Source organism: Xiphophorus hellerii, chromosome 18 (genome assembly GCF_003331165.1).
Source record: "Xiphophorus hellerii strain 12219 chromosome 18, Xiphophorus_hellerii-4.1, whole genome shotgun sequence".
In the NCBI taxonomy this organism is placed as follows: domain Eukaryota; kingdom Metazoa; phylum Chordata; class Actinopteri; order Cyprinodontiformes; family Poeciliidae; genus Xiphophorus; species Xiphophorus hellerii.
This window is the reverse complement of record NC_045689.1, coordinates 2,820,028-2,842,995: the sequence shown is the minus strand read 5'-3', so window position 1 is coordinate 2,842,995 and position 22,968 is coordinate 2,820,028. Positions and strand designations below refer to the sequence as shown.

At 37.9% G+C, this 22,968-nt stretch overlaps 2 protein-coding genes across 2 annotated transcripts; one reads left to right on the top strand and one right to left on the bottom strand.

Annotated features, from left to right (window-relative positions):
* The first annotated feature begins 1,192 nt into the window (after positions 1-1,192).
* Positions 1,193-5,621, top strand: aamdc (adipogenesis associated, Mth938 domain containing). The gene is made up of 4 exons (XM_032545023.1): positions 1,193-1,350; positions 2,890-3,033; positions 3,116-3,211; positions 4,820-5,621. The coding sequence occupies exons 2-4, from the start codon at positions 2,902-2,904 to the stop codon at positions 4,958-4,960; spliced, it is 369 nt and encodes a 122-aa protein (XP_032400914.1). The 5' UTR covers positions 1,193-1,350; positions 2,890-2,901; the 3' UTR covers positions 4,961-5,621.
* Positions 5,041-22,534, bottom strand: ints4 (integrator complex subunit 4). The gene is made up of 24 exons (XM_032590943.1): positions 22,410-22,534; positions 20,964-21,158; positions 20,750-20,867; positions 18,106-18,212; positions 17,907-18,021; positions 17,507-17,592; positions 17,361-17,411; positions 16,790-16,878; positions 15,482-15,602; positions 15,328-15,399; positions 15,073-15,247; positions 13,643-13,848; positions 13,429-13,571; positions 12,302-12,417; positions 11,448-11,581; positions 10,321-10,487; positions 8,957-9,050; positions 8,781-8,861; positions 8,578-8,708; positions 8,449-8,508; positions 8,160-8,319; positions 7,937-8,080; positions 5,990-6,110; positions 5,041-5,917 (listed from the first exon to the last, which is right to left on the bottom strand). The coding sequence occupies exons 1-24, from the start codon at positions 22,461-22,463 to the stop codon at positions 5,727-5,729; spliced, it is 2,931 nt and encodes a 976-aa protein (XP_032446834.1). The 5' UTR covers positions 22,464-22,534; the 3' UTR covers positions 5,041-5,726.
* Between the last annotated feature and the right edge of the window lie 434 nt (positions 22,535-22,968).

Below are 22,968 nucleotides of genomic sequence, written 5' to 3'. Positions count from 1 at the left end.
CTCCTGTATGCTTTCTTTTAATGTTTTGGATAAGATTGTTCAGATATTTGATGTCTTATTTGTTTGTTTTCTCCAGGGTTCAACTGAAGCATATACAGTATGTGTAAAGTGAAATTTGAACAGGGATTCTGTGTCACAGGTGAGTTTCTGAAGTTGCATGTTTGTTACATTCTGTCCAGTTTGGTCATATACCAAGGCTTTCAGGATCCGGTGTTCCTGACTTGCTGTGGACTTGACCAGAAATCAAAAACCATCCCAGTGAGCCTCTGCAGCAGCGTTTGTAGAGGACTCACTGGGGACATGATGCCTGCAAACATGCAGGAAACCATCAGAACTGTAGAAACTCAAATGCTGAAGAGCTGAATTTTTATTTAATATTTTTCAGATGCAGATCAAAGCAGACGTGGAGCAGCTGAGGGGAGTTTCCTCTGATGCATCATCTTCTCCAGATTAAAACTAAATGAATATTTCTTGTATATAAACTTGAATAATTTGTAAGCAGATTTTTCTTTTGTACGAAAATAAATAAAATACCTAAGGATCCTCGAGTCTCATTTATGCATTCATTTCTGTTTTTAGCGGGAATGTAAAGTTAATTTTTATTTTGCTCTACAGTCTGAGTTTCAATTAAATGAATTAAAATAAAAACTTTAACCAATTTCAAAAGTGGCTGTATGACCTCACTAAATTAACTTTTTTTGTTGTTTGCTTAAGATGACTTAAACAATTGAATTGATGCTATATTAATATTCTGAACTGACGTGAATTGTAAAAATGAACGCATATGGAAGTTACCAAGGTGCTAAAAATGAGATATGGTTAAATATTTGAAATAGAGGTGTTACCATTTATATATCTTAACTTTGACATTTTAAATAAGTTAAACTGGGAATAATTTTTAGTTTGAATTTATGTGGTAAATCACTTTAGATTTATGTTAACTGTGCTATGCTAATTAGCTTGTGCTCTGCAACGGTTAAATTACATCATCGGTATGAGGTTAAACTTAACAGTCTTAGGTCCCTCTCTATTACGTTTTAATGATCTAATTAAGCTTAAGAGTTAATAGGATACCTGAGACTCAAGTTGCGACCAAAAGCCGAGACAGTGGCTCAGCTAAATGAACCCTAACGAAATAAAAATAGACATGCCATGTTTTCGGGTCTGTTGCAGTTGTCCCCCCATCCACCAGAGGGCGCAGCCTCCATTTAATAAAAAATATTCCACAAGGGTTGTGTTGGGGGTTTAACTCAATAACAAGATTTACGTGTTGTTTACAACTCAGGACGTCTTCACAGTTTACCTTTAACTCCAACTTCAGAGTCGAACTGTCGCTGTTGGTGTTAAACGGTGAGTTAAAGTTTTATTTACAACAGTTTCGGTTTCCTAGCAACTTTTTAGGCTGTTTGCTGTCATAGAAGAAGGTTGTCTTGTTTTTGCTCCCTAAAATCGCCTGTATTGGAGATCTGCGATATTTATAATCTAAAGAGCTATTTTCCCCCTTAATCCTAAAACAAGTTTACATGAAAATCTACACAACCTTTCGGAAAGATAACTCATGTTAAAAAAAGAGATCTTTTGTAAACTAAACGCTAATTCAGGTAAAACTTAATGATAGATAAACAAATACTGACTTTAGAGTGTTAATATTGCATCTTTTTGCTTTGGATCAATGAAAACATGAGACCCAGATAGACTCAGCTAAGGGAGGAGAGAATCAGTTCACTGTTTTCATTTCATTAATCTGGTTCTCTTGAAATAAATCTCACCTATTTCTGCTGTTTTAGTAATGAAAGGCAGTTATACTTAAATTCACAAAAGATTTTTGGGAGGATAATTTTTCATTTGATAGTATTTCTTCAATAGAAAGTAGTTTTTGCTTTGATATTTCATATAGCAATACTGATAAATTTCACTTTTTATGATATAGAATCTGAACTTTTAAATATTTTATATAATTTCTTAAATGTTTTGGTTAAAAACCATTAAAAAGGAAGCTATGCTAATTCTCATTCTTTTTAAAATATGCCAGCTATTTGGTTGTATAGTTATTGTGCTTAATTGTTTTCTATTGTGAAAGGTAAGTTTTTATGTAATAAGTGGGAAGGTAGGTATTACTTACATGTTCCAAAATAAAACATTTATTTAATAAGGACATCCATTTCAGCCTCATATTAAAAATATTCTAGGAGCTTTTATTGTCATTTTCATGTTCAAATTCTTTGCAGATTTGACATAAAAGCATTTCCTATTCCAGTTTAAATATCAAACCATTATTTAGTTTTATAACATTACAGTTCAAGGTTATTATGAGCCACTTTGGAGAGCCTAAATAGCAAATGTGAGCCTGAGAGGCGGGCAGAGTACTCAGAAATTATACTTAAGTAAGAATAGCACTACTCTTTAACCAAAATATAAAGTTATGTGGAAATTTTGGTTTTGCAAGAGACAAAACTATAAATAACATAATTAGAAAAATAACAAAATCAGACAAAAGAAAAAAATTCCAAATCAGTTTCTTTCCAAATGAAACATTTGAAGTTTAACAAAAACTGCAGGTGTGTGTCTGTCTGGTGAAGTTTTGGTTTAAAAATGTTTGTTTTTCATTCAGTGGGTAGAAAATCCAGAAATCTAACTCAACTAAGAGTAGAAATACTTCATAATGAAATTACTCAAGTTAAAAGTATGGCATAGTAAAAATACTCCTAAAAGTAAATTTTTTCCAACAAGTTACTCAAGTAATTGTAATTAGTTACTACCTAACTCTGGCGACCTCTGACCTAGACAGTTTTAAAAAAGCTCCTAAGAGTGTCTGTACCTTTTCTTTGGTTGAACTGTGTGTTTTCTGTTTGTTAGTTACATTATTGAATACTTGTTATTGTCTTCCAGCCTTGTTGAACTATGACCTCTCCAGAAATTGCCACCCTGTCCTGGGGCCTGATGAAGGTGAAGGGATGCTCCTCCAGCTACAAGGACTGTAAGGTCTGGCCCGGAGGCAGCCGGGCCTGGGACTGGAGGGAGACTGGGACTGATGTGAGTAAAACCAGAATAAATATAAACGCTGTTAGAGATTTTAAAATCTGTTCCTCTGAGGAACATTATGACTTCCTCCTAGCATTACCCAGGAGTGCAACCTGCTGACCTGGAGGAGGTGATGAAGAAGGGAATAGAGCTGCTGGTCATTGGGAGAGGAATGAGTGAAGCTCTACAGGTAAATTATATTCTTTAAAAAGTCAAGTGTAATGTTTGTGCAACACCAGAAATCTCAGTAACAAACTAAACTACAAGAGTTTATTGTGACGGACATTGCTGATCGTTCTGTGGGTACCATATAGTGTTTATGTGTAAGGGTCAGCTTAGTCGACCCCTCAGCCCCTAATCCCCCTCTAGAGGAGGCAGCAGACTAGCAACCACTGAACTGTAAGGGATACAGGATTGCAGAAATCCCAAAAGGGGATTGGTTCAACAATCTCAGCGCATGCTGCATCAGCTCACAGGTCAGATCGACTCGTATGAGGCGGAAGGACAAAGCCATCCGAATCAGGAAGTTTGGATCTACTGTAGGGCTGGAACGATTAATCAATTATTTAAAGAATCATTAACTAATTTAGTAATTGATTAATCGTACACAGAAAAAACAACATATTCCAAACAGCAATTAAGCCAAAACTGTACAAAAAATATTTACATTTTGCAAATAAGATGAAAAGATGTTTATCTGTAACTATGTTCTACCCAGAACTCCTGTAGTAGCATCGTTTTAGCTTTACCTGGTTCAAATTCTGTAATAAATAAACATATAAATCCAAATATTAATAGGTTAATTGAAAAAAAGTCACCAGGTTAGCCCAAAATTGGGCTAACCTAATATTGATGTTAGATGTGTTTTTTTAGCTGCAGATGGATCCTTTGCTGCAATGATCAAGCTTTCACTAAAGGATACTATGTTATGTCATTTTAGGCAATAAAATGTATTTTCATCTTTAAAAAATAAATTGAATTTGTTTGCATTTTTATGCATTTATACATGTGGATAAAATAAGCTTAAATGGTTAAGTGAGAATACATCTTATTTTTCCCCATCAGATTACTCAATTAATCATCGTAATAATCAATAGAATAATTGATTACTAAAATCAGGTATTAGCTAGCCTGAGTCAGCAGTGGTGGGATTGTGATGATTTAGTTACACAGGCTTCTTTCATAATCATAATTTTCAGCCATTGTTTACATCCTGACAGCGTGTCTGGCTTCTTCAACTGCAGAATTATGAAGCGGTTCGCCCGTCAATGACGACTCGAATCCGACGTCATGACGTTCTGGCACAAATTGTGTTTTTTTTTTTGGAAGTGAAAAGGTCGTAATTGGGCTAAATACGTTACTTTCGCTACCTTTTCTAGCTGTATTTAAAATTAAAATTGCCTGAAAAAATTATTTCGATAAAACGATTTCCCAACTGCTAAGCCAAATCAAACTGTAGTCATTGTGACCTACGTTTTGTACTCCTGGCCTGCAGAGGGCAGCATTGAGTTGCCTTGGTAACAGAGCAAGCCGAATAAAGATGGCGGTTCAGCTATAAATACACCGGTCTTGTCTCGTCCATGCTCCAGACGTTACATACAAACATAATCGGACACAAAATCACCCCGTTTTTCATCCAGCCAACATACAATAGTTAGAAAGCCTCTCGGTGTCCCGTTGTGATACTAAATGATGTTGTGATCGGTTCACTGCTGCAATATTTGAGCCACAATCCCATCTGTTCTGTAGCATAATGTACCGTAGTTCCTGTTTAGACGTGCACGTTTTTTCTCCACAGGTTCCTTCTTCGACTCTGGATTTCGTGAAGCAGCAAGGCATTGAAGTCCGAGTCCTCCAGACTCAGAAGGCCGTCGCTGAATACAACAAGCTGGCTGTTCAGGGAGCCAAAGTGGGCGGCGTTTTCCACTCAACCTGCTGATTCCGCCTCCCTGGACGCGATTAAACATGTTTAACGGAGCCCTGTTCCCTGGCCCTAATACTGCATCTCAGACCTGGATAGAAGGTTAAATCAGTTTTTATTTACACCGAGTTTACCGGAGTAAAGTTGGCCCTCCAACCTTCTTCAACGTAAGCAAAATTGGTGCCAAATGGTTGTGCCACTACCATTTTAAAACTATTAATAAATAATTAAAGAAGTCATCAAAGGTCAACTTGCCAGTCCACATTTACAAAATCAAACAAATATGATTTTCAGGGGGGCAAGTTGATCTCTGGTGACTTCTGGAAACTTTTATCTTAAAATCGATAACAGCACAGACGATTGACACCAGTCGTTAAATCTGAAGAAGTGGGAGAACTAACTTAAGTCAGTTAACTCTACTGCACTTAAATACAGTTGAGTTTTGAAGCTCTGAAGATCATTAAACTTTAGCTGAGATGCCTCAAACTTCAAAATCAAAACATGAACTTTTATAGAAATGCATTTCTAACAGCCTTCAGCACCAACAGTGTCTAAAACATTCGAAATGGTGCTTATGTGTTTTATTAAATCAGTGAAATGCTGTGAAACGCTGATATGAAAGTGTATTTCTGCCTGTTTGATTACATGAAAACCAATAAAATCAATATGCTTTCCAAAAGTTTGTGGAGTGAAAAACAAAATTCCATCCAAATAAAAATAATTCCATCTGCGCTTTAAAAATCCAGTCAGATCTGAAGCAGTGTCTCGTAGATTTGGGGTCCGGTTATCTTCGTGCAGGTTTGGGCATGATGTAGACTTTGACAGGCTTGCTGAACGGGATCGTTCCTTCGACGGCGGCCTCTGCTGGTGGGAGGCCGTCGATGCTGTCGCTCCATCCAGACTTGTTGGATGAAGACGGAGAGGATGAAGAGGAGCTGTAGGCCAGCAGGAGGCGCACCTCGACTTGTGAAGGCTCTGGGGAAAGTCAAGGCCATCATGTTAGCTGAAGGTCAGCGTGAGGAGCTTTAAGCGGTTGGTTGTACTGACCCGTCCAGGCGGTGTGAGAGAGGTAAACCTGGGTGATGAGCCGGTGTCTGGTCGGTCCCGGCTTTCTGAAGTCTGCCGGTTTGGGATGGATCACATGACTTTGGCCGTCTGGATACAGGACCTGTGAGTAATGTTTGAAAGAACCGTTAAAGGTTTAAATATGCAAAATCAGACAGAGCCACACTAAAAAAATTGTGCTGAAACTTGACATCAACAAACCTCCAGGTGACCGATTCTATGAGTAGAGCTAAAACAATCAATCGTGATTAAATCGATCATTGAAATAATCGTCAACTAATTTAGTAACTGGAGTATGCAGACTCAAAAATTATACATTTTACATTTTAAAAAATCCTTTGTCTGTAATATGTTTTACCTAGAACTCCTCTAAACGTATAGTTTTAGCTTCATCTGGTTCAAATTTCATAAATAAAAAAAAATCTATTAATCACCTTTTGCTGTCCAAACTGGTTAATGCAAAAATTATTTAACAGATACATAAACTGGTGTTAAGTCAACCAGAAATGGATGAGCTTTTCTCATTAGTGAAAGTATTTTTAGCTGCAGATGATCAACTGTTCACTAAAGAAATGCTTTTATTGCATAAAATGTTTATTTTCTTGTTCAAAAAATGAACTGAATTGTTTACTTGCATCTTTAAAACATTTCATTTAATTTTTTATCCAATTAATTGTCAGAATAGATAGAAATCCTGGTCATCTGTTAAAAAAAATATTTGGAAATATAAAACTTAGTAGATATTTATAAGACAGCCCACATCACATTTTGCAAAGTCAACAAAAACATGTAAGTGATTTTATTAAATATAGCATATTTTCAGAGGGAAAAAAGCCCCATGTTTTCACAAAAAGCATCAAATGTGGCTGCACTTTTTCCTCATTTGCCTGTAACTTGGCGTGAATCACAACTCAAGCTACTAGAATTAGTTTGCCCTCCCGGCGTTTGGCAGGTTTGTAAGTAAGCTGATGCCAGAGTGAGTCAGCGTCTCATCAAGGTCCATTTTAGCTGAAGCTTTTAACACATGCTGCAGAAGAAGTTTGGTGTTAAAGGGGCAGAACTTGTGTTTTCCAGGCACACGGTGGCATATTAGTTGTTATAAAAATGCTATATATATCACATATGACTTAAAAGAAACCTGGCTTTGTAATTTAACAACTTGAAATTGGACCTCTGGCTCTTTAAAAACTCCTGCTCTTTCTGAAATTCCACCTTCAGGAAGTCCTCACAACATGGCTCCTCTATCAACCCCTTAACGGTTTTTACCAGCGTTTCACTGAGAAGTAGCTCCTGTAATGAGCTCAGCTGATTCACAGTTTCACCAGGTGTTTGCTAATTGCTGCTGGCTAGTCTGAAGGAGCTGAGTGAGGAGGAGCTGCGTCTCGAAGGCGGGGCTAGGTCCACCCAAGTGTTTTGCACAGCTGAATGGCTGCCATGGAGATTAAAAGGTTTCTCAAACATGCATGAAAGAATCAAAACAACACTTCAGGGAGTAACATTATAACATGATGTAAAGCTAAAAAAAACTATCCTGTCTTTTAGTTCCTTTAATAGGAACAAGTTGTTTACTATCAACAGGAAACTAGTACTTTACAAAAAGTACTAGTTCCACTGGCAGATTATTTCATGTAAAATGTGGGGAAAATGTCATCAGTGAAATAATCTGCCAGTGGAACTTGTACTTATTTTTTATTTATCAATATCAAGGAATTATTCACTTAAAACAAGCTCCTATATCTTGCTGAAAAGTTACTTGTAAGTTAGTTTTGTCTTATTTTAAGAGAACTAAAATATTTGCACTAGAAACTAGAGAAAAATACTTCTCTAGTTCTTTTTGCAGTGAATCGCTAATATTTGCACCCAGAACATTCTGGTAAAACAAAGTATGAAACAATCAGCAGCATTCTTTAAATTTAAGGTAAAGCTCACCTGAACTTTGACCTTATCCTGGGGATCCTGGACGTGCTCCAGCGTGGCGTCGATGTCCAGCGCCACCACCAGGCCGGACGTGAACCTCAGCGGGTTGTCCGACTCGCCTGTTGGCTCGATGATGGTGGCTGTGGCGCGATGGATCTGTTACACAAATATGAAAACATGTTGATATTAGATCTGCTTTGTGTTGTAGAAACTGTCTGATTGGTTATTATTTTACCTGTTCAGGTAGCCTGAGCTGCAGCAGGCCGCTCTGTCTCAGTGTCGTCTGGAGAATCTTCACCAGCTCCACAGGTTTACAAGACAAGAGCCGCGGCATGATCTCCAAAAGTTTGTCCACAAAGCTGTCCTGGAGGTGGGGTAGCTCTGTCAGGAACATCCTGAGGGAGCAGAAAGGCGGCAAGCCACTGAGTTACTACAGCTAGCAATCTATAATAGCCTCTCAGAAGCTCTAAAAACACAGATTAATGGCTAATTATACAATAAAATACATTAACAGACTAAATTACCTCTGAAAAGACTCGATCTCCTGCAAGAACTTCTCACAGCTGCTGATGAGAAGATCCAACCTAAGGAGAAGTGACAGCTGGGTGAAACCTCTGCACAAACAGCTGAGCGCTGTGTGTTTCTGTACCGACCCTGGTCTGGTTCGGGCCGTCAGGACCAGCTGCAAGGCTTTGGCCTGAAGGCGAACATGGTGTATGGTCGCCACCTCCCTGCTTTCCAAACTGCTGTACAGAAACTCCAGCTTGTAGGTTTCCTCTAAAATCTACAGAAAAACAAACTAATTAACTGTTTTAAGGCTATCATATGTATTTCAATCTTAAGTTTGTGTGTTTACCTGCTGAGCTGCAGCTGTAGCAGTGACGTTTTGTTTCAGGCAGAGAGGGACGGCCATGTTCCACAGCTTCTCCTGCAGGGCCTGAACAAAAAGAAATTATTTTTTAAAGAGTTTTACTCTGAAATTAGTTCTCTTGCAGGAAATCCAGGTAATAATAAAAGTGAAGTGCATGCTACCTTCATGAGCAGCAGCTGACAGCGCAGGTATGTAGCACAGAAATCAGCCGCTCCAGCAAGCTCAGTCTGCAGCTCACCCAGCCGCTGCAGATCTCTGTTGAAATAAAAACGACAAGGTCACAATAATCCATGCACATTATCAATTAATAAGTTCGTTTAATGATTGATTTTATCAACTAAAAATTAACTGATGAGAAGCCATTTTCTTAAAATTTGGGTTTTCTATTGGGACAACCGTCTTTCCGTAACATGACGGGCCTTTCTTGTAATATGATGAATTTTAAAAAAATAAGCACATCATCATATTTTAAAAATATATTTATTTGTTAGCAGGGTTAAATACTGACTCAAATAGAAAATCGTTTGCTGAATAGAAAAAGATACAAATAATCAAATGTGAAACACTTAATACTGCATTCATGCAGAAGTACCGTCTGTGGTTACTCTTGAAAGGAATGTTAACAGTTTTGTCCAGGAAGTCCAATAAGTCCTGACAGCCCTCAAAATCAACCGTTTTTATCGTCATCATGTTTGTTTTCCATCGTGTTAAATTTATTCTGTTGTGCCCTCCGCTCTCTAGCATCACATCATCACCGCGGTAGTAAATCAGCTAATTTTAGCTGGAAAGTTGACTCTGCTCCATCTTGCAGCTCGACTGAATGAGAGGTGATGACACAGGAAACTTATTGAGTGTTTATATTTCACATCAGAGGCGCATAAAATGCCTTTTCCATCATAACCGGACACTGTTTGGATCGTTTTACTTTACGTGATCCCGCCGCCATCTTTGTGTCTGTCTCGACGGCTCCGCTTTAAAGAATGACCAGCTGCTCCCTCTGCTGGATGGCGGCCAGACTACATCTAAGCGGCCGTTATAAATTAATCGAATGGAGCTAATTTGAATCTAAAACTATTAATCTAAGCATTTTTAAGTGAATCTCAAAGATTGTCTATGGGGTAAAATTTAACTCCATTCAAGACTATAGATGATTATTTTGTATGTTTGTTAAAGTCCTCTAAATAACTGAGGTTAATAAATCTTAACTTTGTCCTGTTTAAATGCATCTGTGCAAACAGGAAGTAAAAGCAATAATCTAATCATTGGAACAAAAATTCAGATGAGCTCCTTTACTGACATGTTTCCAAGAACATTTGAGCAACTCCAGACCATAACACTGCCTCACTTTTTATTGGTGCTGCATTTTATGATTCATAAAATCATGAATCTTTAGACATTTCAGCAGTTTCCTCCTCAACAGAGTGATGCTAAGACTTTTTTTTTTCAAAAGCATTTTCAGAGTTTGACCAAATTTTTTAACATTGAACTTTATTCCCTCTTGTCCTACTTCCAGTGCGATGTTTACCGTATTGTGAAGTTCAACAAGTCCTGCGCTCCAGGTGTTTCCAAGTTCTGGATGGTGCTGACCCTGTTGAGACTCTGCTGGAGGAAGAGTTTGGCCGACTCCACCGAACCAGAACCGCATCCTGAGTCCACGGAGTCTAGACTGTAAACCTGCTTCCTGCTGGGCAACTGAAGCAAACAGTTACAGGAAATGGCTCATTTAGTATAAGTTCTAGTTCCACATAGGACTGACACAATCAATCAGATTAGTCATGATTAATCTACAACTAATTTAGTAATCAATTAATCACTAACCAGAGTATACAGACAAAATAAAAAAAACACTTGCTGAAAGAACACCACATCCAGAGCATTAATTAAGCCAAAACTGTACAAAACATACATACATTTTGCATTGAAAATAAAAAAACAAACCTTTTTTCTGTAAATATGTTCTACCCAAAACTCCTCAAGAATCATACTTTTAGCTTCAAAATGTTAAATTAATAAGCATACGTTAAAGGAATCCTGTTATATCATTTTAGGCAATTAAATGTTGATTTGATTATGTTAAAAATTAATTGGATTGTTTTTTCATTTGCATTTTTATGCATTTCTAATCATGTTTTAAAAAACATGAGCACTTAAATGAAAAATCTGCAGAATGTGTTCATTTTGTTTATCTGTTTAGTAAATTAATCATCAATTAGCAATTAATCGATTTTTCTAACGATTAAGTGATTAATCAATTAGTAAAACTTTGCTCCAGTTGCTCAACAGAGTTAAAATATAATCTCTTGAAAAATGCCTGCAAACTGTTTTTTGAGGGTAAAATCCTGTATTTCCTTATTTATTTCCAGTGTGAAACAACAAAACTACTTTAAATTTTCTGCAGGATGTGCTAAACATTATTTGCTAAAAAATTTTAATGAAAATAAGTAAACATTCTGGAAGGTGAGTGTCATTTTCACCTCCGTTATAAAAATAAGATGATTAAATGAGATGTTCTAAGGCAGCTTATTCTTGATTTATGGGAACTAAAGGTTCACACCTACCAAAGTCTTTAAAAAGTTTTAAATAAAACGTAATGCGAGGTGATTTGCATGAAAATAGAGAGAAACTGTTAGGCTGTTTGTCGTCATTTCTCACCCTGAGTGGGGGAACGAGGTGCGACAGGCTGTCCCTCAGGTAGGCGTAGTGCCTGAAGGTGTGGTCGGAGAACAGCGCCGGCATGGTGGGACACGACTTGGCGGCGTTGAACACCAAAACCAGAACCGCGATGTCTGAGATCAATCACATGAGTCAAGAGGGACAAACAGATTTCACTCAGATCGACTCTGCGACATAAACCCTGTGGCATAAAAAACACTGTAACAGCTCTGCAGAGGCAGAAAAATTAAAATATTGAGGAAAGTATTCAAAAACTAAACTTTCTTCTCATAAAAAAGTACATTTTGAATATTACCACACTGGTTTCTGTTCCTCTGTGCTTTTTATTCACATTAAAGGGGCAGAGTTATGCGTTTTCTGAGCCATTTCATATCACATATGACTTAAAAGAAATTTTACTTCCTGTTTTATCACCTAGAAATTAGGCCTCTGTCTCTTTAAGAAACTCTGCCGTCAGAAAGTCCCAACATGGCTCCTTTCTAAATCCTTTAACGTTTTGACCAGCGTGGTACTGAGAAGTAGATTTCATAATGAGCTCAGCTGATGCACAGTCCCACCAGGTGTTTACTAATTTCTGCTGGCTAGTCTGAAGGAGCTGAGTGGGGGAATGCTACTCTGTGAGGCCTGAAGGCGGGGCTAGGTCCATCCAGGTGTTTTGCACTGCTGAATGGTTGCCATGGAGATGAAAGGATTTCTCAAACATGAATGAAAGAATCAAAGAAACACTCCAGGTGTGTTTTTGATAAAGACATTATAACACGATGAAAAGCTAAAAAAAGTCAATTTTACATATAACTGCCCCTTTAAATAAATTTCTGTGGTATGAAAGATACAGGCTGGGTCGTCCATGTCAGGCTCCGGTGTGTCGAAGTACGGGTGAGTGCTGAGCAGCTCAGGAACCAGCGGCAACACCAGTGTTGGGTGGCGAGATCCAAGAAACTTCAAACATCTGTGTGAAGGAAAGCAGATTAAAAACAAATCAAGGACAAAGTTAATGCAAACTTAACTTAAGTTTGTAACAATACTGGATACATAATGGAGTTAATTTAATAATAATTAGTAAATAAACTGCTGGACTATTTTCCAGAAATAATAGGATGCTCTCTGAAACGCTGCAGAATTTACAGGCCATTATTTTACAACAACTTATAAAAATTACTCTGTAAAGATTTACTTTAGCCAAGATTTGAAGGTTACTTTTTTCAAATTTCCAAATTACTTTTGTAGTTAGTTACTGATTCAGGTAAGTTTTATTAAACTGCAATATGTAACTTTTATTAATAAAGATATTGTTACATATTTGTTGAAACTGTTGTGACAGTATGGCATAAGACTGAGAATCTGAGAAAAAATAAATGCATAAAAATAAAAAAATCAAGCAAATCTTCTCTAGAAACAACCAATCTGTGCCAGAGGCCGGGTTTAGTACTGTCAATCACCCATCCTTGTGGTGCTGCTCAACCCCCCCCCCCACAGTCGATCATGAATGCTCAGGCTAGCTAGTATAGCCACCGATAACGCAGAATAAACGGTTTTCCTGTAGCAACAAGTTGCTTCTCTGCCATTAGCACATTTAGCAGCGAGTACATGAGATTGATTGACAGCGCTAAGACCCTCCTGGTTGTTTCAGGTGAGGAGTGGTGCATTTCCTCAGAGGGCAATAGTAGCTCAGGGAGGAGGTGGAGGAGATTGATCTATTCACAGATTATCTGTCTCAGAAACTGTCACAACATGGTGACACTTTTCACAAATACGCCAAAAATAGATTCTTTATAAAAGTTACAGACTGCAGCTTTAAAGGAGTGTCATGTAAAATAAACTTTATAAATAACCTTAAACTTTCTGGAAAGTAACCACAAAATGACTGTTTGCTTCACTAATTTAAGGAAATAGAATATTTTTTACTAAACCTTCCAGTTGTACTGAATGTTTTGGATAAAAATAAGTAATAAAGTCTTACTTCCAGACGGAGTTGCGGTCGGTGGGATATTTGTTGAGGTTCTTCAGCAGCTCCAACAGCGCCAGCTGGATGCACTCCTTGGTGGAGACGTTGGTGTAACAGAGCAGCTCATGGAGAGCTTCCCTGATGTCCCGAGACGAGTCCTGGAGACAAACGTCAACTTTATCAGCATCTTTACTCGCAGCTAAAAACAAAGCGTTCAGGTTGTCCCGACCTCCAGGACGGCCAGCACGGTGTCCAGCTGGTCCTCCCTGAGCGTTATGTGGGTCGAGATTTCTCTCAGCACGTGGATGGACTGCAGCCTGACTTCCTCGATCTCATCGTTAAACATGTCGACCAGGAAATCGAGGCACTTTTCGGCAAAGCTGGGAGACGAGCGGGCGAGCTGGCAGAGAGCCTCCACTGCAGCGATTCGAACCTCTGAGGTGGAAATGAAGAGAAAACACGAGTCTGAGTCAAATGTGTTCCAGCACAAAGCAAAAAGACTCAAAGTGAGAAGAGGATCAGTGAAAAATATTACTGAATTGGCTCCAAAATATTAGAATAAACTGGAGACCGTTCCAAAATCAGGAAGTGGACTACAGCGCAGGGCATTCTGGGTAAATACAACCAAAACAAACACGCTATTGTAGCGCAAGTGGGAGAAATGGCTCGTTGTCTTTTGCTAAAAACAAAACAGAAATCCTATCCCTAAACACTGCATTGTTGCATTTTGTGAAGAAGGAAGTTGAACTCAGTTTCTTCTTCAGAGGTTTATGGTGCAGCGCCACCACAGGCGAGGAGGGGAACAGGTTTTTCAAAAAGTTTGGTTCGTTTGACTCAGTGCAGAGTGAAAGAGAAACGCAGCAGCTGAAAATGTAACAAATGTTGGAATTTTGGACCCCAATCGAAGCGAGTCTACTGGACGATCAGTAGGTGTGAAATCAGTCTTAAAGGAGACCCATTATGTTTCCTTGGACAGGTTAGGACAGGTCTACGGGTTATACGAAACATGTTTATTACATTTTTTGCACAAAATTATTATTAGAGAATTAGATTTTATTCTGCTTAGTTCTGCCTATTTTGAGCTGTTTTAGGGTGTCTTGTCACTTTAAATCCAAATAATCTGCTGCTGGCAATGCCCCAAACTCAAACTTTACACTCACAATTGTAAATGGCTGCAAACAGATGCGTAATTGTACAACCATACATCTTTGAAAAGTAGAAGTGAGGCCTCCTGCACAACCAAAAAGAAAGTAGCAAGAGGTTTCTGGATGGTAGGTTAACAAAAAACACTTGTCTTTTCCAGCAGCCATTGTACAGAGCATACAGGGTAAAACCAGCTGACCAAACATGCTGAAGCTTAGTTTGGGTTGCTAGGTAACAGACTTGTCCGGCTGGGGTTGCTGCATAACACTGCAGTCCCCGCCGAATGCAACTTAATTGGGAAATTTTTGAAAAGGTTCATTATCCAGACACCAAAAAACATTCACTTATTGCCACCAAAAACCGTCTGGGTGTTTTCTTAAGCAGTAGAAACCGAAATGGAAGTACAAAAATGTGCAAAATTAGAATTTTGGATAATAGGCCCCCTTTAAAATTCAAATCTAGAACCAAAAAGGGGCCAAATTTACACACAAAAACACAAACTGATTTGACAGATACCAAACATCTCATCCTCGAGGCCGTGGACGAAAGCACCGCAGGCCCCCGAGGCGATGAGGTTGACAGTGTTGGTGTCCAGTTTCTCTTTGGGGGCATCATCGGCCCACTTCCTGCCAGAGGAGAACTCTCCGGATGCGAAGAGCTCTTTGGCTCGTTCGTGAGCCGTGCGCTTCCTCTGAACACAGAAAGGTCAAAGGAAACAAACACATCAGATTTATTCTGGTGAAAGCAGAAAACAAACCTGAACATACTCACTCTGAGATCCGACATGAGCTTCTTATCCAGAGTTTGCTCCAGAAAGTGATGGCTGACCTGCAGCATGGAGCCCTGGGTCGCCAACATTAAACATCCGCCGTTAAAATTCACGGATCCAACATATGTAATGACTGATTCATTTTGATTTCCTCACCAGGGTTTTAGCAGCCTGCACCCGAACCATCCAGGAACCGTCGCTCACCATGTGACTGATCTTCCCAAATGCATCGTCAACCAGTCGGATCTCCTCATTGGACGATGGGATGGGCACAATGCTGACAAGCAGAGCAGGAAATACATTAAATATTTCCCCTGATTTGAAGAGTTCAACTCAAACTCAATTAAATTTGACAAATCTTCTCATCTGTACCTCAATTTCCCTCCTTTTATTAAATAATCCTTGATTATCTAAAATTTCCACTGCTGTTGATTTAGATCAGTGTCAAACTTATTTTAATTTGCCACATCAAGATCATAAATGTTCTTAAACATATTCTTGTGCCAGAATATATTGAGAGAACTCATTAATAAACTGTTAAAATATTAACACTGAGCAGTCACTTCTTGATTTCATGATAGTTTTTGTAGTGATTCCACAAAATCACTGATTCTGTGGAAAATATTTGACAATTTTCCAAAAAGTATGACTGTCAATATGACTTTTTGGACTATAACTTGACATCAGGGCAGGCTGAGGCAACAGTGTCGTAAAAGTAACAAATACCGCTGGTTGTGACTTAGCAAAACTTAAACCCAATGTTTGCAGATAATTTATAATAAACTCACATTTTTAAAGTACTAACTGACTGACTGCGTTATGCATTAGCGAGAAAAATTACTTGGATCTGTGGATTTCACAAGAATTTTCTAAATCATGAAATATTGGAGGGACTGATGTAATTTGACAATAAATAAATAAAAACTGATTTGATTTCACTGAACAACACTCATCTTGAAGCACACTCCTGTTATTTTGAAGGCTCTTCACCACAAAAGCACAAAATCCTACCAAGTATTTTTGTCTAGTTTTAAAGTGCAAATATGTTAGTACACCTGAAATACGCAGCGTTTCAGCAAAATATAGGCGCTTGTTTTAAGTAAATAACTCCTTAATATTCATGAAAAAGTTAAAGTTTCATTGGCAAATTATTTAATTTATAACACGAGGAAAATGTCTTGTTTTAGGGGAAATAATCTGCTAGTGGAACTAGAACTTTTTTTATTCAATATTAAGGAATTATTTACTTAAAGCTCCCATATGTTGCTGAAAAGTTACTTGTCAGTTTGATTTTTCTTATTTCAAGTGTAATAAGATATTTACAGTAGAAACCAGACCAAAAACACTCCCTCTGGAGTCTACAGGACCACATAAAAAGCTACAAAATGCCAGATTTGGCCCCTGCACCTCGAGTTTGACACCTGTGATTTAGAGCAAGCCTTATGGTTTCGCTGTGATCTTTACCTTTCTGAGTAGAGCTGGCTGAGCACCCAGACCATCTGAACAGCGGCAGAGCGGACCTGTTCATAGTCGTCAGACAGCAACCTGCAGGCCTGGAAACATGAAAAACATCAACATTATCCTTCCACAGCAGCTGATCGATTTTTAAAGTTTCCAATTAAATCTGAGAGAAGAGAGTCAAAGTGCATCACATTTGGATTCAACAGATTCCAACCATTTGTCCTTCATTTTCTTTTATAGTCAATTTTCAAAGATTTCTGTAGGTTTTCTTTCCAGACATTTTATCATTTTCCTTTGTCTAACTTGATGTTTCCTTAAAAACCTGGAGATTTTATTGGTTCCTGCTCCAACTGTTGGACCCAGCCAGTTCGAGTAGCTACACCTTCCTAACAGAGTTTTATAAATCCATCAATCAGCCACCTGTTAACTGCTGAATTAGATGTGTGTCTTATAAATGCGAATTATTAGTTGATTCTAATAAAGCCCTTGTAGTTTTTTTATTGATTGTGCAACAGGACTCATTTAAACGTCTAAATATTGCTGTTTTGTTTATGTTTTGTTTATCCGTGAGCACCTGTTCATAAATGATCTGATGAATCTTCATTCCTCTCTCATGAAGTTGCAGCTGGAAAATAAGTTAAAAAAAAAAACGTAATTAAAAAAAAGCAGTAATTTAACGGTGAAACTGAACAGAGAGTTTATTTCTGTGGCTGGTTGTACCATGGCTTTGAGCGCTGCAGTGCGCACTCTGGGGTCCTGGTCTGAGAAGTAGGTACTGATGATACTCTGGACGTCCCGGACTCCTCCTGCAGATCCACACAGCCGACACTTAAAAACATTTAGCAACAATCCAAACACAAACACGCCCGTAACACTTTCTACGTTACGATTTTCAAGGTTTGTGTCACAGCAGCAGAAATAAAATATACTAAATTTATGATGCTGGTCAGAGTTGCTGCAAATTATTCATGAGAGCATTTTCATACGATTATTTCATTTTTAAAGAATAAAGAGAAAAATTCATCAAGAATTAACATCTGATGTAACGAACTGAATACTCAAAATATGGAGGGATGTATGGTCGGATGTACGGTCGGATGTACGGTCGAATGTTTCAGACCTAGCGATGAGCTCGGTCCCTCGCCGTCTTTGGTCAGAAGCGTTTCCACGGTTCCCAGGAACCCCAGCAGCTGCAGACATTTGTTCCTCACCCCGAAGTTCGTATCGGAGAGAAGCTGAAGAGGAGAAACAGGAAGACGTTCAAGATGGCGCCGCGGCGTCCCCATGGCGACGCCCAGATTTTACCCAGGCGGTCTCACCTTGCAGGCCACCTTGACGAGCCGCCGCCTGACAGCCGGACTCTCTGGCAGCTGGCCTCCGATCGCCAGCAGGGAGTCCAGCAGCTGAGCCAGAACCTGATGGGATTCTGGAGACATTTCAGAAACCGTCATCAGAACTGCAGCTGCAAATAGTTACATTTACTGGAGTAACTGTTTTGGAAAAAGAATTGCTTTTAGGAGTATTTTTACTTTTACTTAAGTAATTTTATTATGAAGTATTTCTACTCTTACTTGAGTTAAATTTCTGGATTTTCTACCCACTGAATGAAAAACAAACATTTTAACCAAAACTTCACCAGACACAGACACACACCTAGGCCTGTTGTGATAAACAATAAATCAATTAAGGGGAAAATCAGGGCAAAAAATCATGTAGTGTGAACTATTGCATCAGGTAGTCGATGTGCCCATCTTCTCCATTTAAATCTAATTATTACTGAAAGGCAACATAATATACAGACTTCATAATCTGCACTCTTTTGGTTGAATGCAGTATTTATTTCCACTTTTACTTTATGTTGTTTAGTTTTTATTCAAGTACATTTTTTATTAATGGAGACTGAGAATCCATTTTATTTTTGTTTTTGGTTGTTTTATTTTGTTTATCAGTTCCAGTGTTAAGTGTTCAAAATAAAGTGTATCTATCTTTGGCAGGAAATCGCATGCATTATTACATCATTTCCATTAAATCAGTGTAAAAAGGTCTTCAAACAATATTATCGTTTATCGCAATAATTTTTGAGACAATTAATCGCTCAGCAATATTTGTTATCGTGACAGGCCTACTCACACCTGCAGTTTCTGTTAAAGTTTCACCAGTTTTTATTGAAAGACTGATTTGGAAAAAAAAGTATATTTTGCCTGATTTTTTTAATTTTGTGATTATGTTATTTTTATGAATTATTTTCATTTGGGTCTTTAAATATGGAAGATGATTAATAACACTGGAAATAAATAATCAGACTTTAAGATCAGATTTTTTACTTTTATCTCAAATTTCTGACTTTAATCTCAAGTTTCTGACTTTAATCTCAGATTTCTGACAATGTTCTCAGAAATTATGACTAATCGACTAAGATCAAAAGTCAGGATTATGGTTAAAAAAAAGTCAATTCTTTTATTCTTTTTTATTCCAGTGGCGCTAATCCTCTTCCATATTTCAAATACCAAACTCTCCACATAACTTTGTATTTTGACCTCCTGATTATGTAATTTTTAAATATTAAATGACTGATGTTTTGATCTAGGGGAGGGGGATATGAGAAAAATCTAATATCCTGATATATTTTTTGCTATATCACGATACACAATATATATCACGATATTCTTAAATGAGCTCCAATGTTATTTTAAACTATAGATCCCTTGCAGCATGATGTCACCCACGCACGTTTCAGCCCCCTATTTCCTGCTAGACTAAAATGTAAGCTCATATAAAAGGGATGCAGTGTTTTGCTATGAACTGTCTACACTATGACTAGATAACAAGGTGAGAAATAAGTTTTAACTAAGAAAAAAAAGCAAGGGAGAGGGAAGTAGGTCAATTATGCTTGACTTTGACAAACTTAACTAATAGATGTGCTGTGGAATAATGTGTGTTTTGGACAGACCATCAGTAAAGCAGGTGTTTAAATTAGCTAATCAACCACCGTTGTGTTAGCTTAGCTAATAGCAGCGGCGACGATCTACCACAGTGATCACTTAATAATAAAAGTAAAATACACATCAAGCCTAAAACCCCCAAACTGTAACGAACTGAATGTTCTGCTCTATGTGGAAAATGTTTGAGAGTTTTTGGTGCTGAATCCTGATACATAAAGTTGCATTGTTGTCAGTTGCTATGGCAACGAGTCTGCATGTATCGTAAAGCCGACACGAGCGAGAGAGAAAAAAAAGGATGAGTAGTTTTGAGTTATTTTTAGCATTGCACAGCACTAAATGAATCATATCTGCGTCTCCAGGTTTCACTTTAACGGACTAGTTCTACCGCGGCAGCACAGCTATGAACGGCATGTGAAAGAATAGTCTGATTAGGCGGTGAAATAAATTTGTGGTACAACCTTTTGTGGCAAGTTTTATAACATGTTTCGCAAATTACCTCATTTTGTTCGACATCCTCCATATAAAATCCAAACCACTGCCAGATTATTGATCCAGCTGTTTCTCTTCGGAACTAGACTAGATCATCTGATTCGTCTTCAGTTACCGTCTCATTCAGCCGCTCGCCTCAAACTCTCGCCGTCACCATGATTGTTTGTTTTCTCCGTGCGCAGCGTGATTTATTAGAAAATTTTCAGGTTGGGAGGGGGGACGAAGTGATGCATTCATAGGGTGTCGGATAAACCATACTCGCAGTGAATTTGACGGTGAAAGTTTATTATTTGAACGACAATTTATACTCGATAGTTGCGATATAGCCATTTGAACTATCGTAAATTGAAAATATCGCAATACATCGAGTATACTTGATACATCGCCCAGTCCTATTTTGATCAGTTACTCAGTAATTTTGGACCCAATATTTTTTTACTCTTACATGAGTAATCTCTTGGAATTTTTACTTTTACTCCAGGTAGAACATGTTGAAGTATTGCTACTCTTACTGGAGTGGAACGGGTCTTACTCTCATTTCCAAGCGTATTAATGACGTCGTCTACGACGCAGTCAGGGCTGAAGCCGTTTGTTTTGGACAGCAAACCCAGAAGAGATGCGATTTTCAGCCTCACTGAGTTATCAGTCTCCTAAACGGGAAACAAAACAGGGAATTATTACCACCAACAACTGTAAACAAATCCAAAACCTTGTGACTATATGTGGATCTGTGGTGTTAGCTTCACCTTGTAGTAATGCTCCAGCAGGATCTGGATCACACCCTCCACGCTCTCCGCCTCCACCGGTTTGCGTGCGAACTCCAGGAGGTACTGCAGCGCGTCGGTGGCGTTGGCGGCTTTGCAGAGGTCGATGTGCAGCGCTGCGGATTTACTGGGCTTGGACAGGCGCAGCTTCTTCACTGGAGCTTCTTCAAGAGGAATCTGCAGGAATTATTATTATTTTTGTTTACTGAATTAATATCTTAACCAACTATATAACATCAAATAACCAAACAAACATATTACAGGATGTAATTATCCACACTGATGCAGAATCTGTAGAAACTAGCCATCAAGCTTGAAATCTGTGTGCTGAACTTTCAGAGCCACATGAAGACAGTTACAAAGTCGGCCTTCTACCACCTGAAGAACATTTCCAGGATTAAAATCCAAAAGTCCCAGCAAGATCTAGAGAAACTCATCCATGCATTTAATTAGTCGCATTGATTACTGCAACAGTGTCTTCACAGGTCTGAATAAAAAGTCAATCAGACTTCTGGTTATAGCCTACGCCGCATCCCCCGAACCAGAAGCAACATTCAGTTTTTATGGTCCTTTGCTGTAGAACAAACGCCCAGAAAACTAAAAAACTGCCGAAACATTGAGTCCCTTTTAAATCACAGCTAAAAAACATTTGTTTAAAGCCAAATTTGATAAACGGTAACATCATGAAGTGTATTCTGTTTTTAAACATGTCATTGTTTCCATTATTTTGCCACTGTAATTTAATGTTTTTTGCTGGTTTGTTATTTTATTTTCCTTCTAATTACGCAAAGCATTTTAAACTCAATCAATATTTCATTTAAACTGATGGAACTCTGGTTATTTTGCAAAGAGTAAAGTGCAAATATGTATGAAGTTGTAGTGATATATACGCCACAAAACCTGCAGGTATAATCCCACAAAATCTGACTCTACGATATTAACTCAGTGGGGCTGAATAGAAATGCAAGTCATGTTTTACAGTTTAATTAGCTAAACATGTGAAAAGTCATGCTTTTTTTTTATTACTTCGCTTCAAAACGTCACATTAAAACGTATCTTCTTATCTGCTTTCAACGACCGATAAATTTAACCTGTCAGAACAGATTATACGCGTTATTTCTGTCAGTTTGTATTTATAAACTACCTGCTAGTTGGCGTTAAGGAAGGCTAACTGGCTCAGTCCGGAACTCAGGGTATAATTGTAACATTATCGACTGAAATCAATTCCAAATATTATATTTGAAACGATTAAAGCGATCCCAACGAGCACAGTAACCGTTATAAACTGGGTTTTGACTGAGTCTGCTTGAATGTTGCTATGCTACATTAGCTAACCAGCTAGTTATTCTGTCGGTATATTTCCCCGTTTTCCGGTTTGTTTTACAACTGAACAAGAAGCGAGAAAAACAAACAACATCTTGTGTTTACCTGAACAACTTTGGAAAATTCCTCATAAACTCGTTTTTTCAAATGTGCTGCCATGTTCCAGCAAAAGCAGCTAGCTGATTTTTCACACCAACAACACAGAATTGTCCCTTTCAGCTTTCCGTAGGAACTCACAATACCAGAGTCAAAGAGAAGGATGGAGAGGAACGTCAATGTGACGTTCACGTTCCTTTTGTAAATTACGCTTTCACTTTATGTACATATTTATGTCGATTTATATCTATTAATAAATTGTTATTTAAAGATTATTTAATGTTTATTGAAAGAAATAGGTGTAGCCATTTTTATCAAGTTTATCAACTTTTCTAACAAATATTTGTTTTAATTAACCAATTCCACACTAAAATTTAAATAACCAAAAATTATGTGGAAGAACTAATAACAAAACCATTGTTCCAATTAAGTATTTATTTATTTCAAATTATTTTATGGCAAATTCTCATTAAATCAGCTAAAATAAAACAAATTAAATGAATCAAACAAGAAAATAACATAATAGTCATTATTTAAAATAATATGTTTAGAGTCTAACTTATTTCAA